The sequence below is a fragment of the Galeopterus variegatus genome, unplaced genomic scaffold, assembly GCF_000696425.1.
Source record: "Galeopterus variegatus unplaced genomic scaffold, G_variegatus-3.0.2 Scaffold459, whole genome shotgun sequence".
Classification (NCBI taxonomy): Eukaryota; Metazoa; Chordata; class Mammalia; order Dermoptera; family Cynocephalidae; genus Galeopterus; species Galeopterus variegatus.
In genome coordinates, this window is record NW_007726570.1 from 180,903 (window position 1) to 205,588 (window position 24,686).

The following is a 24,686-nucleotide window of genomic DNA, read 5'->3' on the forward strand; positions in this document are numbered from 1 at the left end:
ACGCCTCGGCTTTCCCGCGCGGCGCCGCCTCCTGCTGCGCCTCCGCCTCCTCCTCGCCTCCGCCGCGGACTTCCTTCTCACACCGCCGTCAGCCCGCGCGCCGGCCGGCTCCGTGATGGCGACCCGCAGCCCCAGCATCGTGGTGAGCAGCTTGGCTCGCTCGTCCTGCCCGGCCCCGGCTCACGCGGTTGGCCCAGAGAGGCAGAAGGCCCGGGGCCCTCAGTGCGGGCTCGGCCCGGGGAACCCCGGGTGCTGGGGGCGCCCCGTTTTCCTGGTTGGGCTTTGCGTCACACCAGGGCAGCAGGGAGGACGGAATGGCTGGGCTTGGGATGGGTTCCCCCTCGGGGCAGCCCTGGGAAACAGGGCTGCGTGTGGGAAGAGAAAGTGGAAATGGCGTTTTGGTTGCTATGTGCCGCCTGCGAGCGTGCTGTGTGAGGGACTGTGGGCCAAGTCGGGAATGATCGAGCGGGGTGGGGGCTTTCTCAGGAGAGGCCCTTCCCTGGAAGGGCATGTGGGGACTGGGCTTTGCATTTAGTCTGCAGACACTATAATTCATACTTATGGGAATGCGCATTGCCTCATTGACTCCTCACGACAGCTCCGGTAGCGGTAACCATGCCTATTTTATACACGAAGAAACTACTGAAAAGACATCGGGTCATTTCAAGCCGGGCCTTGGATTCAGATATGCTTGAATCCGGATGCCATACTCTCTGATGCTGCAGGGGATAAAAAAACGAGAATCTGGTCCTTACCTTCAAGGACGTTCTTTGCATGACCAGCCTCTGGTATCTTGTCTCCACCCTCATTGGTTCTTTTTCCTGTTTCTTGAACTAGCCAAGCGTCTGTCCCTCCTCCCCAACCTGGCTGATCATGCCTACTGGAATAGCCAACCCCCCTGCCAGTTAAATGCCTTAGTCTGCTTTGCTATGATTGTTGTTTTAGCAATTACCTGGTTACCTGTTGATTGTCTCTCCCACTAAAACTTTATAAGAGCAAGAATCACCACTGTAACTACAGCACACAGCACAGTGCCAGGCTTGTAGGAAGTTCTCAATAATGGTTTGTTGAATAAATAAAAAAATTAATCACTTGAGCCCTAAAAAAGAGGATTCTGTTTCATATCAGGCGTTGTGACTTAGGGTAAAGAGCAGTGTTCTTAATGGAGTCTGGCCTGGAATCCTGCTTGTTTGGGCTATTTACTAGCTGTGTGTCCATGGGCAACTTACTTCACCTCTCTAGGCTTAAGTTTTCTTACGTATATCTGAGGTGCTGGCTACCTCATGGTGTTATTGAAAGGATTATAAAACACTCCATGTGAATAAACAATTCTTGCAAGGTCTCTGACTGGGAACAGTAATAATAGCCACCGTTGCGTTTACATACATAGTCCTAATGAGTCTCCAAAACAGTTGTGTAACAATGGTATGATTATTACCATTTTAAAAATGAGTAATCTTTGAAACCTCAGATTAGCATACATGCCCTAGGTCACACATGTTAGGAGGAGTTCAGACTCAAACCTACCTCCCTCTCAAGGGCCTAAGCATTTAAATTGTATGCTAATAGTAGGTACTCAAAAAATGGTAATGGCTGTCGTTTTATTCAATTGCTGAAGAAGTTAGGTGCTTTTAGCTTTGGGGTATAATGCTTGCCCCAGTATACAGGGAATTAGTTATTGCTATAACTGGCTGTTAGTTTTGTTTGAACATCAAGATAGTCATTGTGCTTTTAGTTTGCAAATTCCTGTTCCTTTTTTAAATTTCCTTCCCCAAAATTGCCTGCATGTTAGCAATAACAAACACTTAAATAGTGCTTACTATGTGCTAGTTACTGTTCTAAGCCCTTTGTATGTGTTAGCTTTCATCTCTTAAAAATTATGCAGCTCAGAGAGGTTAAGTAACTTGCCCAAGACCACCCAACAATGTTAGGATTTTGAACCTAAGTTATCTGGCCCCAGATTTCTTTTCTTAACTTCTAAACATTTAAATTAGTAGTGACAATAGTGGATATTTATTGAATATTTGCTATGTCTTAGGCATTGAAGTAAATATTTTGCAGGCAGTATCTAATGTAAATGCCCTAAAGTAACATAATAGGTACCCTATTAAGTACACAAACATTAGTATGACCTTGGAGGCACAGATAGGTGAAGTAACTTATCCAGGATCACTTAGGTGAAATTGGCCCCCACATCTGCCTGATACAACCCATGCTGCTTGTAACTATCACTTTAAATTGCCAGGGTAAATTTGGACATACTTGAACTAAGAAAAAGCTTCTAGAGTTTTTCAGATTAATGCAGAACATCAGATCTGCTTTATGTGATATATCTTCTAAATTTCACGATGGTAGTGCTAGAAATGTAATCCTGTACCAACTGAACTTAAATCTGACCCTGCCAATAATTTTTGCAGAATTGATAATATGGTGCATTTTTGTCCGTGACGCTATCATTGTTAGCAACAGGGTATAGACTGACATTTGTCTGTAGGTGTAGACCAAAATTATTCTTTGTGACCACCAAGAAATGGAACAGTTCAGGGCCGGCCCGGTGGTGCACTCGGTAGAGTGCGGCGCTCCCGCTGAGGGTTCGGATCCAATATAGAGACTGGTCCGCTCACTGGTTGAGCGCGGTGCGGGCGCAACACCGAGGGTTGCAATACCGTTACCGGTAACGAAAAAAGACAAAAAGGAAAAAAAAAAAAGAAATGGAACAGTTCAGTTGGGGGTTTCTTTCTGTGAATTGAGTACTGTGACATGCATACTACAGATGCTTCCTAATTGTTTTCTGTCCAGTGTTTGCATCTGGATATTGCAGAAGGTGGGAAAAGGACCAGCCAGATCAGCAGAAAAGAGGTGTCTTGGAGTTTTCTTTTAGTTTTGTGTAATTCATTAGGCAGTAACTGGACCGTGTCATTTTTCCCTCCTATGGTAAGGTATGCTAGTGTGCTCTTCTACCTTTCTGTAATTTTATCTTGTATAGATTAAATAAGATGTATATGCTATAAAAGTGTCCATCGCCACCATTAATATCAATATTGAAACTCAATTGTTATTTTCCTATCAGTGGCTACCAAATGATTAACATTTAAAATGATTTACTACTAAATAAGAATTCAAACAGATGCTTCAAATTGCTGTGGAACTACTATCTTCAACATTGTGCCTCTAATAACTGATAGGTATAATTTTTTTTTGAGAGTGAACATGCCTGTTATTCTACTATGCACACTAACAAAAGGAAAGATTGGTTTTTGTTTCTTGTTTTTTGGTGGCTGGCCAGTGTGGGGATCCGCCCTTGATCTTGGTATTATAACACTGCTCTAACCAACTGCGCTATCCAGAGAGATTGTAGTGTTGGGTAAATTCATGTCCTTGTACATATAGTAGTTGTGGGCTCACTTGCCTAGAGTGGGTAATAGTTTTTTTTTGTTTTGTTTTGGCAACTGGCGGGTATGGGGATCAGAACCAATGACCTGGGTGTTTCAGGGCTGCGCTCTAACTAGCTGAGCTAACCTGCCATCCCTTTTTCTTTTCCGGTTTTTTTTTTTAAGAGTGAGTAATAATTTATCCCTGGGTTGAATAGTCAAGAATGCTGATTTTAATTCTTGTAATAGCTTTAGGCCTTAGAAAGGAAGGTAAGCAATAATTTATTTGTAAGACTGATATAAAATTGAAAGATGAACATACTAATAGCTTAAATTATTTTCACATTTAAGAATATGTGCATCAGTAATTCATAATTTTGGTTTTATGATATCCTGAGAAATTATCCCAAGGGAATATGGTTTTTTTTTTTTTTTTTTCTAAAAGATGACCGGTAAGGGGATCTTAACCCTTGACTTGGTGTTGTCAGCACCACGCTCACCCAGTGAGCTAACCGGCCATCCCTATATGGGATCCGAACCCGTGGCCTTGGTGTTATCAGCACCACACTCTCCCGAGTGAGCCATGGGCCGGCCCCAGGAATATGGTATATTATCTGCTTTGATGTTTTCTGAGAATTTTAATGTATCAGTATAAAAGATAAAAATATGCTACGTAGCAATTTCTGCGCATTCTAGAAGCTTGGGAATGTTTCTTACTACAAATAAAGTCAAATGTATTTTATCTGTTATTGTACATCTTTTAATTCACATAGCTCATTTTGACTCACTTCCATTTATTTTTGTTTGGACCCATGAACATTGTCAATTTTTTTTTTTTTAAACCACAAAGAGACATAAGCAGTTCTATTCACAGATGATGTGAATTGGTGTTGGGTGTTGTCTAAGCTTCCGTTAATTTCCTTGCTTACTGTAATTTTAGATAATATATATTTGTAATTAGAAATTTTATGTGTAAACCACAAAAATTTTCACATATGAAAGCCATTATTACAGATGCAGCACATAATTATTAAGAATTTGTAATGCCAGTTTTACTGTAAAGTAAAATTATTTCAGTAATTTATCATAGCAAAAGTATTGATTTTGATTCTAGACAAAAGGCAGAATATTAATGTTATATTTCTTAATACTCTTTCATATTAATAAAAATACCTGTGTAGATCTTATCATTGACAAGTATATCACAAATAGGTTAGAACTTGAGAACTGTGTTCTGGAGCTCTGCGGAAATGCGGTCAGATTTCCGAACTGTCTGAGTAAATGATGAGCTATTAATAAACGTGTTTTTTTTATTTCCAATTCAGCCAGCAATGGCCATAGTAGGGAAGGTGGGTCTGGAGAGAAACTATATTTTCATTTGTTTATCATTTCTGGCCTCTCCTGAGCACTCCTCAAATATTTTGGGGTTGGGCCTTCCCCCAAGTCTGTCCAGGACCTTTTCTGTGATCTTCTCTAGCCATTTTTATGTTGGGTGCTTGTTATGGACTGTTTGTGCCCCTTTCTTCATATGTTGAAGCTCTAACCCCCACTGTGATGATGTTAGGAGGTGGGGCCTTTGGGAGGTAATTAGGGTCAGATGAGGCCATGAGGGTGAGGCCCCTGTGATGAGATTAGTACCTTTTATGAGAAGAGGCACCAGAGAGATTGCTAGAAGAGATCATGTGAGCACACAGTGAGACGGCCTACAAACCAAGAGAAGAGGCCTCAGAATGAAACCTACCTTGCAGGCACCTTGAACTTGGACTTCTGGGTCTTTGGAATTGTGAGAAATAAATTTCTGTTGTTTATAAGCCACCCAATCTATGGTATTTTGTTATGGAGCCTGAGCCAACTAATAGTTCTTTTAGAAGGTGTTGGTAATACATAGTCACAAATAATAAAACAGATGTGATTTATATTCATACAGAAAGTTGGGTACTGCTATTGCCTAGTTGATTTAGAAGGCTATGCTAATTCAGTGTCAAAGACATGCTGATCTCTTTTACTGAGTTTACAATCTAGTCAACAGAGCATGATGACTACTTTAAGCTCAATATTGCTTTTGGAGGGAGTCACTGGTGCTGTGTAACTTTGGTTTCCAGGTTTATCTTTAGTGCATATATAACTGTTCAATAATTCACAAGTTTGTGGGCTTGTCAAATTAGATTTTGGTACAGATTACAAGCTTTATTGTGCAGTACAGTGAGTTGTATGTATATATGCCTTTTCCACTAGATCATAAGCTCTTTAAGGGCTGCATATTGGTAATCCTTGTATTCCCTAGCAAAACCTATTGCACAGTACCTTAATCAAAGTAGATGCTGAATGCATTTTTGTGTAATTGAATATATTGCAATCCCCAACTCTCCAACCCTATCTAAACAGGCACTGGATTATTAACTAATCCATATCAGATGGGGTTAATTAATATAAGATATTAACCAGTATCAGATGGGAGAAATAAAGGCTAATAAGATTATAAGCCACCAAAAATATTTCTCTGTCTCTTGTAGAGATTGAGGTTATTGGACCTGTTTAATATGAAGTTTTGGTGGCGTTTGGGATGATTAAAAGTGAAATTCCTATTTACTGAATTATATTTGTCTTTTATTATTTCATCTCGGTGGCTCAGGTGCAAGTGAGGCTTCTGAGTCAGAGATCTCTCTTACACTGCCCTAACGCTTTATGTGTATCTTTCTTTCCTTTTTATTTTATTTTATTTTTTTATTTTTGGTGGCTGGTAAGTTACAGAGATTGAATCCTGGACCTTGGTGTTATCTCACCTGTATCTTTTTTTTATAACAGTTTAACACTGTGGTTATTCATGTACATGTTATATCATCTACTACCTACACTGTACGCTCATTGAGGGTAGCTGTGTCAAATTTATCTAATTCTCTCCAGTATGTACAACATAGTAGGTACTTAATAAATATTTGAGTATTAGTAATAAGAATACAGGTTCTGGATAATGTCTTCATCATTTTAAAGTTAGCATTATAATATTTTATTATTAAATATGAGTTAAGAGGACTTGATGGGGCTGGCCGGTTAGCTCAGTTGGTTAGAGCACCACCTTGTAACACCAAGGTCAAGAGCCTGGATCTCCAGTCCAGCTGACAAAAAAAAAAAAGGACTTGGACTTTCTGTTAAATGTAAAATTGGGAGAAGTTGACATTGGTGCCTTGTATTATGATGCATTTTGAACATTCACAAGTAGACGTAATAGTATAATGAGCCCACATGTACCCATTTCCCGTTTCTGACAACTATCCATCAATAGCCCATCATATATTTCTTAAATTAGGATCCCCATATATATACCCTATTTACATATAGTGAATTATAACAAAGTTGTGAATTCATGCCTAAAGTATCTCAAGTGATGGAAGTTTTATGAATTTTTGTTTTTGCCTTTTGGGAAGAGTTGTATTAACATGTTTTTTATGCTTGAAATAACAAAACATAAATAAATCTTTCAAAAAAAAAAAGAAACCAAAATACGCAAAACTTATTTTACTTAAGAAAAAAAAATCTAGGATTCAACTAAAAAAAGAAATCCAATTCTTTGACATTAAATGTGATGTATAAATCCTGTTTTGATTGGAAATCAAAACTTTTGAATTGGAAATCAATTTGGTGTGTTGACAGATAGAATTCCTGTTTTGGAATACATCTCTGCTGATCTGTCTGTATTCTTAGACTGCATATTTAAGATGAACTCTGGGCAGAATGTACATTGCCTTTGATTGAAACAAGCAAGACTCTTGAAGTTCTTAGGCTCCTTGCAGAGCTTGTAGCCAGGCATTCGGCCATTTTGACAGATGCAGTAGTCTTTACAGGTGTGTATTTCAGAGTCCTGGGTGGGTCTTGATTTGTGGCTGTGGCAGAAGCAGTGAGTTCCTGGGAGGAAGTGGATGAATAAGCCCCAAGGAAGTCATTTTTTTTTTTTTTTAATTTCCAAGGAAGTCATTTTTAACAGCCTGGATCTCCTTGATTTTAAAGCACTATGAAATGGTGCATTTTCGTTCTTGTCAGGTGATAGCAGATATATTCTGATGAGCCTGACATGAATGTTTATTGTATTATTATATAAGATCTAACAAGGTCTATCTTCTTTTCCCAAAACTTGAACTAAATTTCAGTTTACAAAAATTATAAAAGCAATACTGCTTGTTATAAAATATTCTTAGAATGCTCCTCTAGGTGAAACAAACATTCCGTTTCCCTTTTTGTAGTAAATGTGTTCTAATATAAGCAAGATGTGAATGTTTACAGATACATTAGGAGTTAATCTTAGAGGATCTGGCATAATCTTTTTTCTCCAAGAATACTTGTAGGAATTTTTTTTTCTGCTTATGAAAGTAATACATATTTGTTTTAAAAACAAATCATCATTGACTTCCACCTGCTGCCTAGCACTATGTGCATGGGGGGGGGGGGATCCTGGCCTACCTGCCTGAAAATATTCGGGCCAGCCTCCTAGCCATGTGTGCCAGGGCCAAAGTAGTGCACGGGTACTACAGGCCAACCTGATAACATATAAAATTCCATCAAAGACTGAGAACTCAAAATGGAGCTTTGGAGACTGAAAGAGAGATAATATCAACCTCAAATTTCTCAGCAGTAGGAACCTCAAAATATAACTGAATACTGTGAATAATATTATAAATTTTAAACATGTATTTTTTCAAATTTATTGAAAGTCAAACTGCTTGTCTTTAAGCACTTAATATGGTGGTAACTGAAAGAGGAGATGCTCAATAGGTATGAACTGATACACTGATATTTTATTTTGTACACTATTTTATTTTTTTTGCTGTCTGGCCAGTACAGGGATTGGGCCTTGGACCTTGGTGTTATCAGCACCACATTCTAACCAGCTGAGCTAACTGGCCAGCCCTAGTTTTGGTTTGGCCAGTATTTCTTGAAAATGGCCAAAGCAGCTTCTTGAATGTGATTTGAAAGATATTTAGTCTTGAATATCGAGTGAGAGTATTATAATTCTTCCTGGTTTATTTCTCTGAATAAGCTTGAATATATGATGAATGGGAATGATAAATTAACTAATGAAGTGATATGGACAATGAAAACAAAACAAATATTAAAGTGTAGAAAGTGGCGAGTTCCTACTTCTTATCATTTGTTGTATTTCTCCCTCCTTGCCTTCCTTCTTTTCTTCTTCCTTTCTTCCCTCTTTCCCTCCCTTTTTGTGTTCCAATTTTTTGTTTACACATTTTGTTATAATTTAATGTATCTTTTAAAATTTCCCGGTACTTTTTTATATGTATATATAAAAACACATACTGCCAAAGATAATTTATAAGAAAGACTATTGAATTTATTTTATTTTTTTATTCTAATCTTTTTTTTTTAAGATGACCGGTAAGGGGATCCTAACCCTTGACTTGGTGTTGTCAGCACCACGCTCTCCCAACTCAGCTAAGCGGCCATCCCTATACAGGGATCCGAACCCGTGGCCTTGGTGTTATCAACACCACACTCTCCTAAGTGAGCCACAGGCCGGCCGTAAAATTCTAATTATTTCTATCTATACATAGAAAATAGTGCAGAGTTGACTATCACTATTTGTATACAGTATGTGGACTACTGAGTTTTTTTAAAAAGCAAAGGATATTTGGAATATATAGCAAAGTATAAAAAAACTAAGTATTCACTGTAACTCCCCTCCCACAGCTAATAGCTTGTATGATTTTGTTATATTCTTCTTTCCGTGTGGAGAGGTACATATATAATATTCATAAAGCTGTAATCATAGGACATTTACCACCGCAGGTACCACATCATCAGTGTTACTAAATATTCTGTATGCCAGGGGTGGGCATACCAGAACAACAAATATGTGGTCCTAGTCAAACAATCTTGGAGTATTTACTATGCAGGCATCTTGTGAGTCGATTATAACAATCTCAGGCTTCTAGCAGTTTGGGTTTTTAAAAGATCACTTAGCTTTTTCTGGTGATTTTTTTTTTCCCCCCTACTGTAAGATGAGAGAGGCTATTTGGATTTGGGATGGGGACAGTAATTTTTCTTCAGTTGTACTAAAATTTTTGTTACTTAATTTTCAAACATAGTCAAAAGTAGAGAGAATAGTATAATGAATCCCCATGTACTCGTCACCTATGATTAAAATATTATCAAGATTTTTCCACATTTGCCTTAGCTCTTAAAGATTTTTCTTTTTTCTCTTTGTGACCTAAAGGAAATTCCACATTGTGTCATTTTACTTCTGTGTTCTTGACTATTCATCTCTAAGACATATGGTTGTTCTCCTACATAACTATAATTCATTATCATACATACAAAGTTGATACTTCTTGATATATCTCATATCTAAATTTCTTTGATAGTGTTTTTAAACATCTCAATCCAATCTAATGTTTGTATCTTGTAATGCTCTCCTTGAAACAACTGTGTTTCTTTTTCAGATTAGTGATGATGAACCAGGTTATGACCTAGATTTATTCTGTATACCTAAACATTACGCTGAGGATTTGGAAAAGGTGTTTATTCCTCATGGACTAATTATGGACAGGTTAGTAGGATCTTAAATTAAAGTTTTTAAAAATTTTTTCTTGTATTAATTTCAAGTGTTGTCGACAACTGTTTTGAGTAGCTGATATTTGAACATAAACTAGGACAACTTGGTAAATAATAGATGCTTTCTATTTTCAGTCCTTTTTATAAAAAAAAAAAAGAGAGAGGGGAGGACCTTACTGACTACCTAGTATAACTCATAATATAGTGGGAATTTGTAGGGAGTACAATAAACATTGATGGGAGATTGGAAGAATGAGCTCTAGTCAGAGGGTCTTTGATTTCTCAGTCCTGAACAGAGTATTGGACTGGGTCTAGATCACATGAAGGCAAGGTCAGATTTTGATTATTATGTGTATCTGGCTTGAGAATTTCCCCTCACACGAATTAACAATGAAAAACCTTGCTTGGTATTTGAATGCTTGACTTGTGTGTCTGGCTATTTTATTTTTTATCTTAAAATTATAGTATCAATATGTTTGTGTTGTAAAACATTCTAACTATGGAGGCTATGAACAAGAAGAATAAAGTTCTCTCCTTAGCTTACTGTACACATTCCTTTCATAGACACTGGCTATGTATATATACTATATGCAAATATGCATATATATTTTAAAACATAGGTACAACCATATAGTTCTAAATTTTACTGGACTTTTAAAATATTAGTACATTTGGAGCTCTCATATTTTAAAGATTGCATAGCATTCCATTTTATGGATGTTCATTAATTCCTGAACGATTTAACTAGCTGATTATTGATGGACACTCAAGGTCTCCGTTATTTTGCTCTTACAGACTATAGTGAGGGAACATCCTTTTATATACGTTTTTGGCACTTGCTCAACTTTATCTGAATGAAAATTCTAGGCCAGGGGGAAGGTGTTATATTGAGTATTTTGTTACTACCAAATTATCCTCTGAAAAGTTGCATCATTTTATACTCCTAATGGTGTATGAGAGTGCCCTTTTCCTCACAATCTAATGTTGTATATTGTCAGAGAGATTTCATTTAATCAGATTTTGCCAAGCTAATAGGTGAAAATGGTATCTTGTTTTTATTTGCATTTTTAAAATTTAGGAATAGTGTACCTGGTTTTTGAAGGTATCAAATTTTAATTTTACTTTATGAAGCAAGGATATACCTCAGAGGGTCAAAGGATGTGTTTGTGGAAGTTTAATGCTTGAGAGATGTTTGTTATAAAGTTAAAGTGTATGAAACTTTCTATTAAATTCGTGATTTTATTTTTGTAGGACTGAACGGCTTGCTCGAGATGTGATGAAGGAGATGGGAGGCCATCACATTGTAGCCCTCTGTGTGCTCAAGGGGGGTTATAAATTCTTTGCTGACTTGCTGGATTACATCAAAGCACTGAATAGAAATAGTGATAGATCCATTCCTATGACTGTTGATTTTATCAGACTGAAAAGCTACTGTGTAAGTATATTTAATATATGTGTTTTTTAAAAAAATATGGCAACTGTAGGTTTTTCTGTACTTTCAAGCTCTGCAAACTATACTTTAAACATTCATTTCACTTGGTTGCAGTGAGATTTTTCTAACATAATCACTAGTACTTTACATCAAAGTGAATATTGTCTTTTTCAGACTAGCCACTTTGAAGGCTGTATGCTTATTTTACAGATGTTTTTTGTTTATTTTGGCTTTTGTTTTTTTAAAAAAACCCTTTTAGGCATTGCTTATTGGGACTTGGAGGATGCTTTTTTGACTATACAAGTTGAGTATCCCTAATCCAAAAATTTGAAATCTGAAATGCTCCCAAATCTGAAATTCTGAGAGCTGACAGGATGCCACAAATGGAGAACTCCACACCTGAGTTCATGTGATGGGTTGCAGTCAAAATGCAGGCGCACAGCACACAGTTTGTTGCTGCTCTTATTTAACAGCTGATATAGTATTTTGGTGATGCTACTGTGCTGTTTAGTTACCCTGAACATATTATTTTTCACTGTATTAAGACATGTCATATTATTTACTGTTAATTATCTATGTATGAGTAAGTGTAAATATGATCGGTAGTATATAAATGGAGTCAGGAATGATGATGATGCCAAACAACCACAGACTGTCCACATGGGTGGTTGAGATAGTGACACATTTGCTTTCTGATGGTTCAGTATAAGCAAACTTTGTTTCATGCATGAAATTATTTAAAATATTACATAAAATTACCTTCAGGCTATGCATATAAAGTGTGTATGAAGCATAAATGAATTTTGTGTTTTGACTTGGGTCCCATCCCCAAGATAACCCATTATGTATATGCAAATATTACAAAATCTAAACAAGTTCAAGATCCAAAACACTTCTGGTCCCAAGCATTTTGGATAAGGGATACTCCTTGTACTTACTGGTGGCAAATATTCTTTCTGGAGCTAGATTGGTTTGGGGGGGTGTCATAAATTTGGAGCTAGGTCTGATAAAGTAGGTCAACAGTTGTTTCCCAGAAAGCACACATGGAGCTAGAGCATTGGCAAATTGAATTAATCACTTGTGATCCTCAGTTACTCGGCCCATGTCACACAATCTGAACTGTGTCAAAATATTGACACTGTGGGATGAGACAAATATCATTGTGATCTTTGCATGTGAATTTCATCATCCACAATTTCTTTGATCCTGTGAATGTTTGGTTTTTATTACTTCAGGCTATTACTTTATTTCTGATTTCAAGTTGTAATTGTATTTCCTGAGTTGCTATTTTCCTTTAAAATAGGGATTTCTCCTAGCTTCTTCAAAGATTGGGATAAATGTCTAGTCTTTGCTATCCCTTGAATCAGTATTGTAGTCCATTTTTGTAGAAACTCGCATGTTCACATTTTTATTGAGAATAAGACCACTTTATCTACATATAACTTTTAACCTTCATTCTATCCATTAATCAAATCATCTATTTGAGTGACCCAAGTTGAGAGAGGTAAAAACACAAACCATTTTTCCTCTGCTGTCACACACAGCACAATCATCATAAACACAGAAGCCAGACTTTTATGTCCAGATGTATAGGGATTTTTCCCCACCAGCAAGCAAGCAAGCAGTTCTACAGCAGACACCAGCTGAGTGCCCTCCAACTCAATTTCAACACTATCTACCTGGAGATAGCATCAGATCCCACAGGTTGAGGGCTCAATCCCCAAGACTACCCCTCCCCTACTTTTTATTTATTTTTTTGGCAGCTGGCCAGTACAGGGATCCAAACCCTTGGTGCAAGTGAGCTAACCGGCCAGCCCCCACACTCCCCCTCCCCACACAGACTTTTGACACCAGCCGGGTCACAAGCTACGCATTGTTTCACCTGTGCTTCTGACCAACCATCTATAAATTAAGTTTCCCACAGCCCTCTCCTTGGATTCGATTAATTTGCCAAATGACTTGTAGAATTCAGGGAAACAGTTACTTACAATTACGGGTTTATTGCCGAGGATCCAGTCGAGATGCGTAGATCAAAGTGCGCGGAGCGTCCTTTCCCTCCCTGGGCACACCATCCAACAGGAACCTCTATGTGTTCAGCTATCCGGAAGCTCCCCGAACCCTGTGCCCTTGCGTTTTTATGGAAGCTTCATTACGTAGGCATGATTGAAGCATGGATAACCATGTAGAAATGTGATTGGACAAAAAGGGTATGATCAAACAATAATAGACTGGGTGGGGAAACCCAGCAAGGCCTGTTTGTTCAGATTCTTCTTGGCCTCTCTGTAACATTCCTTCCTCCCGGGTATAGGGCAGGACCCTTTCTGGAATAGGGGTCTTATGACCTACAATCAGATAAGGTAGGTCAGAGAATTCTTTTTGGCCAGCTCCAAGACAGAAAGGCTGGGGAAGGTTAGAACAAGCCAGGAACCATGGATGAAAACCAAAATATACATACCATAATATCACGCAAGTCTTTGACCTTTTTCACATTTTCTTCAGTCCTATGGGTGACCGGGCAACTGTTTAAGCATTATCAAGACATTTTGCCTGTCCTGTTAAAACCCTTTATGCCTATGCGTCATGACCTTACTTTCTACTTGTAAGCTCCTTTTAACTTGTCAGTCTTGCTCAAATTAAAGACTTGTTTAAACACAAAATCTGGATTTTTACTGAACAGAAGTTATTGACTGGTTGATTAATGGTTTACACTAGGACTTAATTCTAGTCAGTATAGCTGCAGGCAGTATAGCTGGCCAGCCTTTAATGCATCGTTGCTTAGAGTCAAAATGTACTTGAAGGTTTATAATATGATTTATCTTTTTAGTCTTCTTTAGCCTCCACCACTAACCCCCTAACACTACAAAATCAGTCTTGCTACATTATGACTCATCTTTCGGGATTTGTGCTGAATATTCTTTCTTTGAAAAGCAAAAATGAACAAAAAAATGGGGGGAGTTTAGTATTTTCTTTTTAGAAGTATGCTATAGTTGTAAGAGCAATTTGGAGGGTAGAAACACTTTGACATTTTAATTCCATTTTCTACTCTTAGTTTTTTTCCCTATTAGTTTTAGATCTTAGAGGATTATTAAGTTGTACTCCTTAACTGATAAAAAGCATGAAATCTTAAATATAAGCAAAGCATTTTTTTAGGTTAATATTCACGTAGGAAAAAAATCTGTGATATTTTATGTGAAAGTCTATGTATATTTACTATTAAACAGTAGAAATTAAGAGAATTATCCAGATAGTATCTGTTTATTTGAAGCAATATTTTTACCCTATTTAATAATTCAACAGCTTGTCATGGAAGATATTCACGTATGCGTGTAAAAGTCTAGGCAGCCTAATTTGATAAAACCATAAAGTGGAAATTTTGAATTGTTTGCAGCATCAGTAACATTGATGTTAGTATGATTTTACATGCTGATATTGACCAGTTTGAAACAGTTAAAGGCTGGTTGATCTGTACTAATCCTAAAGAAATGCTCCATTTGAACTATTAAGTGTTTCCAGAATATATAAAGAAGTATTAAAATGTCAACACACCCATCTACTTTTTCTTTAAAATAAGAATTGCATTTCTCTGATTAAAAAATACATTTTTTAAAAAAAATAAAATACAACTGCATAAAATTATAAAGGAATGTGTCCCAAACTCTACTACCACTTTTTATTTCTAATATTTTTAAGAATTTTCTCTCTGTATACACACGAAGAGATTATAGTTTCTGAACTCTTAGAGTAGTTTGGCAGGATTATTTACCTAGTGTTTAAATGGGAAATTGCCTGGGGATTCCAGATACCATATTTCATTAAATTAAAGATGCCACCGATTTTAATACTTACCACTATTTTTTGTACTGCTAAGAAAGAAAACATTGTCAGTTGTAGTTGTAAGTTGCCATCAATTGTAATACATACATGGATTCCAGAGGTATTAAAATACGGATGTGCATCTTAGAACAATGGAATATAGTACTATACATTCAGTGACCTTTTCTGTCCCTAAGGCACTGTGAAATTCAGAAAAATGAAATAGTTGATAAGTATGCAAATGTATTTCCTCTATTTTGAGTTTATTTCAATTTTGTAGTAATTTTTTTAGTACAATAGTTTAATAATAAAACATAACCCTCAGGAGGAAAGTTGTTAGACAAATAAGTTTTTGTTGTTTGTGTGGGCCTTAATAAGCAAAGGGAAAATTAGCCAGACTTATGGTTTATCCAGACTAAGTAGCTGATACTAAAATTGAATTGTTAGAATTTACAGTCTTAGAGAAAACTTTTTTTTTTTTTTTTTAAAAGATGACCGGTAAGGGGATCTTAACCCTCGACCTGGTGTTGTCAGCACCACGCTCAGCCAGTGAGCGAACTGGCCATCCCTATATGGGATCCGAACCCGTGGCCTTGGTGTTATCAGCACCACACTCTCCCGAGTGAGCCACAGGCCGGCCCTTAGAGAAAACTTTTATTTTTGAGTTACAAGTTATCTTCATTTACATTTTAGAACAATGAGACACAGAGGGATTAAGTGACTTTCCCAAGATCATACATGTCTTTGATTTGAACCCAGGCCTTTAACTCTGCAGAACTCAGTCTTATTTGGGAAAACTTTTAACTCATGTGGATCCTCTACTATGGGCTTTCTATTATTCATTCTCTACTAGTCAGAAGTTTTGCATGTGAACAGAATTCATTTTGCCAATTATGGGATTTTCCCTTGGTTGCAGTCAAGGTTCATAAAGCTATAACTTCCAGTCTAGATCTTTTTTTTTGTTGTTAGGTTTTTTTGTTGTTGTTGTTTTGGTTTTTTCTCCTTTTTTCTTTTTTTTTCTCAGTCTTGATCTTGATAGTTTCTTGATTAGGCTTATTTGTTTAACATCTTCAAAGACGCAGATGCATAGACTGAGCGAGCATATTAAAGAAAAATGCAGAAAATACTGGAGTAGTTTTCTAAATTTTTTTTTTTTTTTTTTAAAGATGACCGGTAAGGGGATCTTAACCCTTGACTTGGTGTTGTCAGCACCACGCTCAGCCAGTAAGCTGACTGGCCATCCCTATATGGGATCCAAACCCGTGGCCTTGGCGTTATCAGAACCACACTCACCGGAGTGAGCCACGGGCCGGCCCCATTTTCTAAATTTTTAAATAAATTTTATTGTGTATATTGTGTATTTATTGTGTTTATTTAAGGTATTACAACATGTTACAGGGTGCATATAGATAGTAAAAAGAATGCTGCAGTGAGGCAGATTAACATATCCATAAGCTCACACAGTTATCCATTTTTCTTTTTGTTTTGGTGGCAAGAGCAGCTACGATTACTCATTTAGCATGCATCCCAAATACAGTACAATTTTATTACCCATAGTCCTCATGTTGTACATTAGATTTCTAGACTTATTCATCCTACATATCTGCTACTTTGTATCCTTTGACCCACATCTCCCCATGTTTTTCACACCCCACCCCAGTAGTTTCTTAAAGTTTCACTTCTAAGAAGTCAGTAGCTTTCAGCCTGACCTTTTTTTTTCTATATGTATTTAGTCAATTGCTTTGAGATATGCTTTTCTCTCCCTAATAGATGAGTTAAATATGGCTATACAACTTGGATATTGACACTAGATTATATAGAGTTTGTCTTCTGTAAATCTGTCTATGTATCTATATAGGTATGTCTGTCTATCTATATAAAGCAAATGAAGTGATGGGTTCCTTTCTCCTACTTATTGAATTGAGACCATAGACGGGGGTGTGGGAAAGAATTTGGCAGGAATGGGAATGTGTACTATCTGCAGTATAAGTAAACTTTAACAGAACTAGGGTCAAAAGTACACTTTTTAGTCCTTTCCCATGGCTTTTCTCTTTGATGTAGCACTTCTGAGGCAACTGAGGTTTTATATAAGCACCCTGGTTCTTAGAACACAAAGGTAGTGTTCATGTTTGCTCCCGTGAAACCACAAATTTGGTAAGAAAATAAAGGAAATTGATTAATATTCTCAGCAAACATTGTATGCAACACGTCTTGCATGCAAGGTGCTATCTTAGGCCATGAAAAGTGGTTCTGTTGAACATGTTTATTCTATAAGATCCTAGTCTCAAACCAGGCTTGGAATAAAAAGCATGAAGATAGGATGCAATAACTTTTTTTTTTTTTGGCAGTTGGCCAGTACAGGGATCCAAACCCTTGACCTTGGTGTTATAACACCACACACTAACCAACTAAGCTAACTGGCCAGCTGAGGAAGCAATAACTTCTAAAGGTTTGAAGATACCCAGGTTTTGGGCCGGCCCGGTGGCGCACTGCTACAGTGCGCCGCTTGGGAGCACGGCGACGCTCCTGCCGAGAGTTCGGATCCCACATACAGACCGGCCACTCACTGGCTGAGCAAGGTGCGGGCGCAACACCGAGGGTTGCGATCCCGTTGCTGGTCCTGGTCCGGTACGGGCGCGACACTGAGGGTTGCGATCCGTTGCCGGTCACGAAAAAAGACAAAAAGGAAAAAAAAAAAAAAAAGAAAATACCCAGGTTTTAAGTATTAGCGCTAACTCTTAAATCTCTCTAATACTGTGTTGTGCTAAATGATATCTTTGATTTAATTAGAGCAGTGCTGCCCAATAGAACTTTCTGTGATGATGAATATGTTCTGTATCTGTGCTGTCTGGTGCAGAGCCACTAGTCACATGTGGCTGTTGATTGCTTGAAATATGTCTTGTGTAACAGAGTAACTGAATTTTTAATTTTGTTATTTAAATCACCACATGTGGCTGTTGGCTACTGTACTGGACAGTACAGGACTTGATAGATGATCTGTATGGCCCCTGCTTCATAAGCATCATTTTATAACTGTTGATAACCTTTTATTTTTTTAAAAGAAAGTGTGATCATTTAAAAGAACTCAAAATGCAGATAAATTATTTTTTCTGCATATATATATTCGAAAAAATGGAATATCTGCCATTTTCCATCTGAGGTACAGTCTACCTCTAAAAGCATATGATTCTAATATTCTCGTTTTTGTTGTTATTTGATCAGGGTATAGAAAAACAGTTAAAGGACAGAGGATGGTTGAGGGATTATGATGTGAGGAGAAAACATGATTGAGTATGGTAAAATCAGGGCCTAGCTGATTGTCGAGAGAATGACTGTTTCCCAATAAGAAAACCTCATTCTAGGATCATGAAAGAATGATCTGAAGTTCACTGCAAAGAGCAAGCTACGTGGTGCTAAGCCGCTAAGGGGATGTGGGGCCAGGATTTCCCACCTCATTAATATTCCTAGTCATGCCCTCTTGGAGACCCAGCCTTGGTGATTAGCCTCTCTGCTTCCTTTTCTTAGTGTTAGCCTGACTGTTCCAAGCAGTTCTTTTGCAGCCCATTTATTACATGTTTTTACACAGCTTTCCCTCCTCTTTTCTTATACCAAGCTATGGAGGTTTTCAAAATTCCTAGGGATGGACAAGTAGGAATCAACAAAGTTTTTTCCTATTATCCTTCTCATTTTCACACATAGACTTGAGAAGTAGGCAAAATAGAAACAGATGCTAAGGGTATGTATTTGTAGACCCACAGAGCTTTTCTGAGAATTTTACATAGTTAACAGTGACACTCTTGAGTTGAGGACAGATTGGACTCTGGCTGAGAGGAGTGAGGAGACAGAAATGGTAGAGAAGAGGGTAGAGGAACTCTAGAAGAGGCCCCAGCCTTTGGATCACACATTTTTTTCCATGACTCCACACTTCATTTCTTGAATATTTATTGTCCTTTCTGTAAAAAAGGATCAGAGTTGGACTGTAATACCAAGTTTCTGCAGAAGGTGTCACTATTCAACAAGGTTTATAGTGTAAATCATTTACCATGACTTACTCTCTAAAGCTTCAGATTTTGTGCAAGTTGTGTTTTGTTTTGTTTGTTTGTTTGTTTGTTTTTTGTTTTCGTTTTTTTTTGGACCATTAATTCTGTATGTTTGAAATGCTGGGTTTTAAGTTAATTAGAATAAAGGGTGTCCATAATTTCCCTAAGATGAAAAATAATGTACAAGAGTTTGTTGATATCAGAAGTCGTATGTTTAGTTTACAACACCAAATAGAATTGGCCCATTTGTGGGTTTTTTTTTTTTTTCCTTTTTCTAATTTCTTCTTTTGTGTTTTTCAAAAATAGCACAACATTAAAAAATGGACATGTATATAGAAGCATATAACAAAAATAGAAGTATATAAAGGTAAAACATCTCAGTATCTCCATTCTCACAACTCAGGTGATTGCTGTTAAATGCTGAATAAAAATGGTTTCATAGGTAATACATTATTCTACTACTTGGTGTTTTTCATTAGCATTGCTCCATGTCAGTGTGTATTAGATTAACAGATTCTTTTTAATAGATGCATGGTATTATGTTGTGTAGATGAACTTAATTAAGTAGTTCCCTATTTATAGACATTTGGTTCTTTTTTATGGCTAATTAACACAGTGAACATCTTTGAATGTACCTTTGCATACTTGAGTATTTTTGTAGCATTGATTCCTGGTAGTGGGGTTGCTGGATCAAGTGGAATGCATGTTTACAATTTCAGTAGGTATTGCTGTATCATTTTCAAAAGAGGTTATACCAATTTATACTTTCACCACCAATTAGAATGCTTGTTTCTCCTCAGCATGTCACTGGGCTTAAGTTTTGCCAGTGCAGATGAGTGAATAGCAGAATCACATTGTTTTAGTGCTTGTTTCTCAGATATGTATCATTTTATATGTTATGGCCTTCTGTTCTATAAAGTGGCTATTTGTGTTCATTCTCCATTTTCCTATGAGTTCTTGTTGGAGCCCAGTGTATAATAGGAATATTTGTTACAGATCTGTTCTTTCAGTTTTAGCTCATGTTCTTCTGCATTTTCTTCCAGTTCATTTATGGCTTTATTTTTTACGTTTAGATTTTAATCCATCTGGAATTTATTTTTTATATGCTGTGAGGTAGGGACCATACTTTATTTTTCTCCCAAGTCGATAACTAGTTGACCAAACACCATTTACTGGATAATTAATCTTTTCCTTACTGACTCAAAATACCATCTTTATCATATATTAAATCCTCATATATTTCTGGGTCTGTTTCTGGGCTCTACTTTATTCCTTGATCTCTTTGTCAATTACTGTGCTGGTGCTGCACCATTGTGATTGCTGTACCTGTACAGTATGGTTTGTTCTCTCGTGGGGCAATCTTAGCTCTTGTTCACTTGCTCTTTCACCCCAATTTTCTATCTGAATCCAGTACAGCCAAATTATGGTCATTATCACAACCAACTGTGGTGGTGGGTGTTGACTGTTCCCACTTAAAACTCTGCAAGTGTTTCTGCTGGATTCTGTGACAGCAGAAAAGTGGGGGCCTAAGAGGTATGTCTTAAGTGACTACTGACCAGACCTGGTTTCCCAGACAGTGCTGAAGATGTCCTGCTCCTGGGCTAGACTTTTGAAGGGCGTATCCTTGGGGTTGGGTATGATGTAGACCAGCCTCTACAACTTGATTGACTCATGGGAATGGTACAAGGCCAGAACCTGACACCTGTCATGCTAATAACTTCTCTCGTGGTTCAGAAGTGACCATGACCAAAGATGGGTGGCTGCTATAATACTGCCCACTCAAAAATGGGTGTACCCTATTTTTAGGACTCTTAAAAACATCACATTAGTAATGGCCAACTAGGACTTTTTAATTTTTACTAATCTCTACTTGAAAGTTACCTAGCTATTCATTTCTAGAAACATAATTATTGTAAATCATATCATTTAGAATGCTGTGGATATTAGATAGCTAACGTCTTAAATCTTCTGGTTCCCATTTGGTAATTTGAAGTGTGTGTGTATACGTACATACATTATATATGTATATATATGAAGTATGTATATATACACACTTTTTTGTTTGTTTTTACTAGAATGACCAGTCAACAGGGGACATAAAAGTAATTGGTGGAGATGATCTCTCAACTTTAACTGGAAAGGTATGTATCTTGGGCCAGCCCGGTGGCTCAATGGAGAGTGCGCCCCCTGGGAGCGCAGAGGCGCTCCCACTGAGGGTTTGGATCCCATGTGGAGACCGGTTCCCGCTCACTGGTTGAGCGCGGTGTGGGCGCAACACCGAGGGTTGCAATCCTGTTACCGGTCAGTAAAAAAGACAAAAAGGAAAAAAAAAAAAAAGAAAGGTATGTATCTTGAAGGAGAAGAAAAGAGCACTTCATACGAAGAGTCAGTAACACTGTTTTCAACCAATCACTAACAGGCAGTTTGCATAGTAAAACTAAACGGGAGTTATTTAACCCTTGGAAGCAGTCTAGATTAATGATCTTTCCCTAGGTCATATAGCAAAAGACAGCAGAATCCAACATTAAACTTAAGAGTCCATATTATATCAAGTACTGCTTCAACAATCCTGTGAGAGTTGATTTACGCATTTTACATATCAGTACATTAAGGCTCAGCAAGGTTGAAGGACTTGCTGCAAGTCACATAACCAGTAGAGCTTGAATTTGAATGCAGATTCATCTGACTCCAAAGCTCTATATAGGGATCCGAACCCGTGGCCTTGTTTCTATCAGCACCACACTCTCCCAAGTGAGCTACGTGCCGGCCCTTGAAGCCCTTACTTCTGTAATTAGGTTTTAGTGCTGGAACGGGCCTGGCCTTTAAAGCCTTCTGTGATTTAGTTTGACCTTGCCTTTCTTAACTAGTGGCTCTGTCCCACTACATAGCTCTGTGATATATATATATTTTTTTAATTTATAAAGAAATTAAATGTATTTCTTACATTATTGGAGGCTGGGAAGTGTGAGGTTAAAGGGGTGCATCTGGTAAGGGCCCTCTTACTGGTGGAAACTCTGCAGAGTCCCAAGGCGGCACAGAGCGTCTCGTGGTGAGAGGGAAAAAGCATCCATAGTTCTGTGATTTTAAACAGGTCACTGGTTCTAAAATAACTTCTTTTTGTGATAGTGACAGTAAAGCACATTTATTGTGGAAAAATCGAGAAATATGAATATAATTTGAACTTATTTCTTGGTGGTGACAGTGTGGGGGTTCTTTAAACTTTCTATTTTATTTTATATTTTGGGCACATTTGTATGTGTACAGATACATATGTATATAAATATTTTTCCCTTTTCCCCCCAGTTCTTAAGGCTTTGGACCCTGAATACACCTCTGTTCAAATCCTTGCTCTACCACTTGGCTATTTTTATGGCTTTAGGCAAGTCATTTGACCTCTGAGCCTCATTTTTTTTCATTTATTACGTAGGGATATAGCTACTTGATATAAAATAAACTCAGTAATGGTTGCAGTTCTCTTTTTTAAAAATTTTTCTTTGGTTCCTTGTCCTTTATTTCTCTCTCCTATGTACTTGTTTCTCTTTCTCTTCTGTGTACTCATTACTTTTTGTTTTTGTAATAGACTTACTTTTATAGCAGTTTTAGGTTTACAGAGAAATCAGGCAGAAAGAACAGATAATTCCTGTACCCTCTCCCACATACACAGTTTCTATTATTAACATCTTACATTAGTGTGGTACATTTGTTACAATTACGAACCGATTAGGATTCCCTCTTTGTGTCGTAAAGTTCTGTGGGTTTTGCCAATTCTCATTCTTTTATTTTTCAAACAGTTTTGGGGCCATACTCCAGATACTACAATTTTGTATTGGATAACTATTTAATCTCTGTGGACTTTGATTTGTATAAACTGTCTTATCCTAATAAAGTCTGTGGTTATGGCCTAATCAATGTTGTGCAGCTATTTAGTGTTAGAGCCAAGACTAGAATTCAGTTTCTCTGTCTCATAATTCAGTGCTGTTTTTTAAACTATAACTTTGTCGCATTGTGCAAATTACTGCTGCGATGAGCCATGGTTACTGATAGGAATATGTTGTCCTTCAGATGTGCCAGCTAGGGTAGAGAAAATGTGGAAAAAGAACCACAAGGTAGTTAGTAAAACAATTATTAGTCCACTAATAGATTATATTCAGTTTTGCTAAAGATTTAAATTGCAGTATCTTTTGAAGAGACAAATTAGTTGTGATATGGGGAAAGGAGGGGAATTAACTTCTTAAGCATCTTCTGCTGTATTACTATATTTCTTATTTTATTTAGTCCTCATGGCTGCCCTGTGAAGTAGCTATTATTATCCCGTTTCTATAGATAAGGAGGGTGAAACTCAAAGTCATACAACTTTTAGGTGGCAGAGCCACAGTTTGAACCAAGAAATGTCTAACTTTACTATCTGTACTCCTTGCACTATACTTAGATTCATTTGAACAGTTACATGACTTTTGGAGGTGTATTAATGTACTTGCAATTAGAATTTACTGAAGCCTCATAAAAATTGACAAAACATAATTACATTACTCATTTGCCATGTGCCCTTGGATTGCCCCAATCTTTCGTATCTACTTTATTTTCTCCCCCATCCTGAGCTCCACTTTGAATAAAAGGTAATATTTTTCTGACTGTAAAATAGGCTACCAATAGGCTGTACTTGCCTGTAGTAGCTGCTTCACTGAGGGGGTGGGTCAAAGTGAGAGAAGTAGTGTGAATTGCCTGCCAAAAGTTATGGGCTAGCCTTACTTCATCCTGTACTGGGACCATCCTAGCTTGTGAGCGATCTTGCCTTCCATGATGGACTGCTTGGAGACATGGAAAGCTTGAAGCTTTTCTTGGTTATAAGTTTACTCTTAATACCTAGAGCAGTGATTGTCCAAACTTTTATTTGCGTGCCCAGTCAGTAAAGAATTTTTTGAGCATTTACTCCTAATATATGTATTTGTAAATTGTATAATTACAGTAGTAATGTTATATATGTTGTAAAATACATACAAAAATATAGATTAAACAAGGTGAGGTTTTAAAAAAGTTCTAATCTTTCTTGCAACCCAGTGGATCTTCTGTGCCTTACCTTGGTAACCACTGTCTTAGAAGAGTATATTGAACATTAAAATTCTGATGCTATAGTTGTATGATGGAGTATAATGAGAACTACAAATAAACAATTCAGTGTATATCCTCTCGTGTCAGTGATTATAACCAGTATGTGAAATGCTGCTTCATTCCTATAACTAGCATAAGGACAGATAGGAAGGACTATTCTCTACTTTGGGAAGTAATTGTTAGGTGGTATTTTCTCTTAAGGATTCTTCTAGCTATAAAATTCTGAGATGTAGAAAGTGGGTGAGGGGGCTGGCCTGGTGGCGCACTGCTACAGTGCGCCGTTTGGGAGCGCGGCGGCGCTCCCGCCAAGGGTTCGGATCCCACCTACAGACCGGCTGGGCGCTGGGGCCGGCGGGGGGG

The 24,686-nt window shown here is 37.5% G+C and overlaps 1 protein-coding gene across 1 annotated transcript in view; it reads left to right on the plus strand.

Annotated features, from left to right (window-relative positions):
- The first annotated feature begins 6 nt into the window (after positions 1 to 6).
- The window catches only part of HPRT1 (hypoxanthine phosphoribosyltransferase 1), a 34,626-nt gene continuing 9,946 nt past the window's right edge, over positions 7 to 24,686 (plus strand). Inside the window, exons 1-4 of the mRNA XM_008569033.1 lie at positions 7 to 142; positions 9,821 to 9,927; positions 11,184 to 11,367; positions 21,293 to 21,358. Coding sequence (XP_008567255.1) covers positions 116 to 142; positions 9,821 to 9,927; positions 11,184 to 11,367; positions 21,293 to 21,358 — 384 coding nt within the window. The 5' untranslated portion in view covers positions 7 to 115. The remainder of the gene's footprint in view (positions 143 to 9,820; positions 9,928 to 11,183; positions 11,368 to 21,292; positions 21,359 to 24,686) is intronic.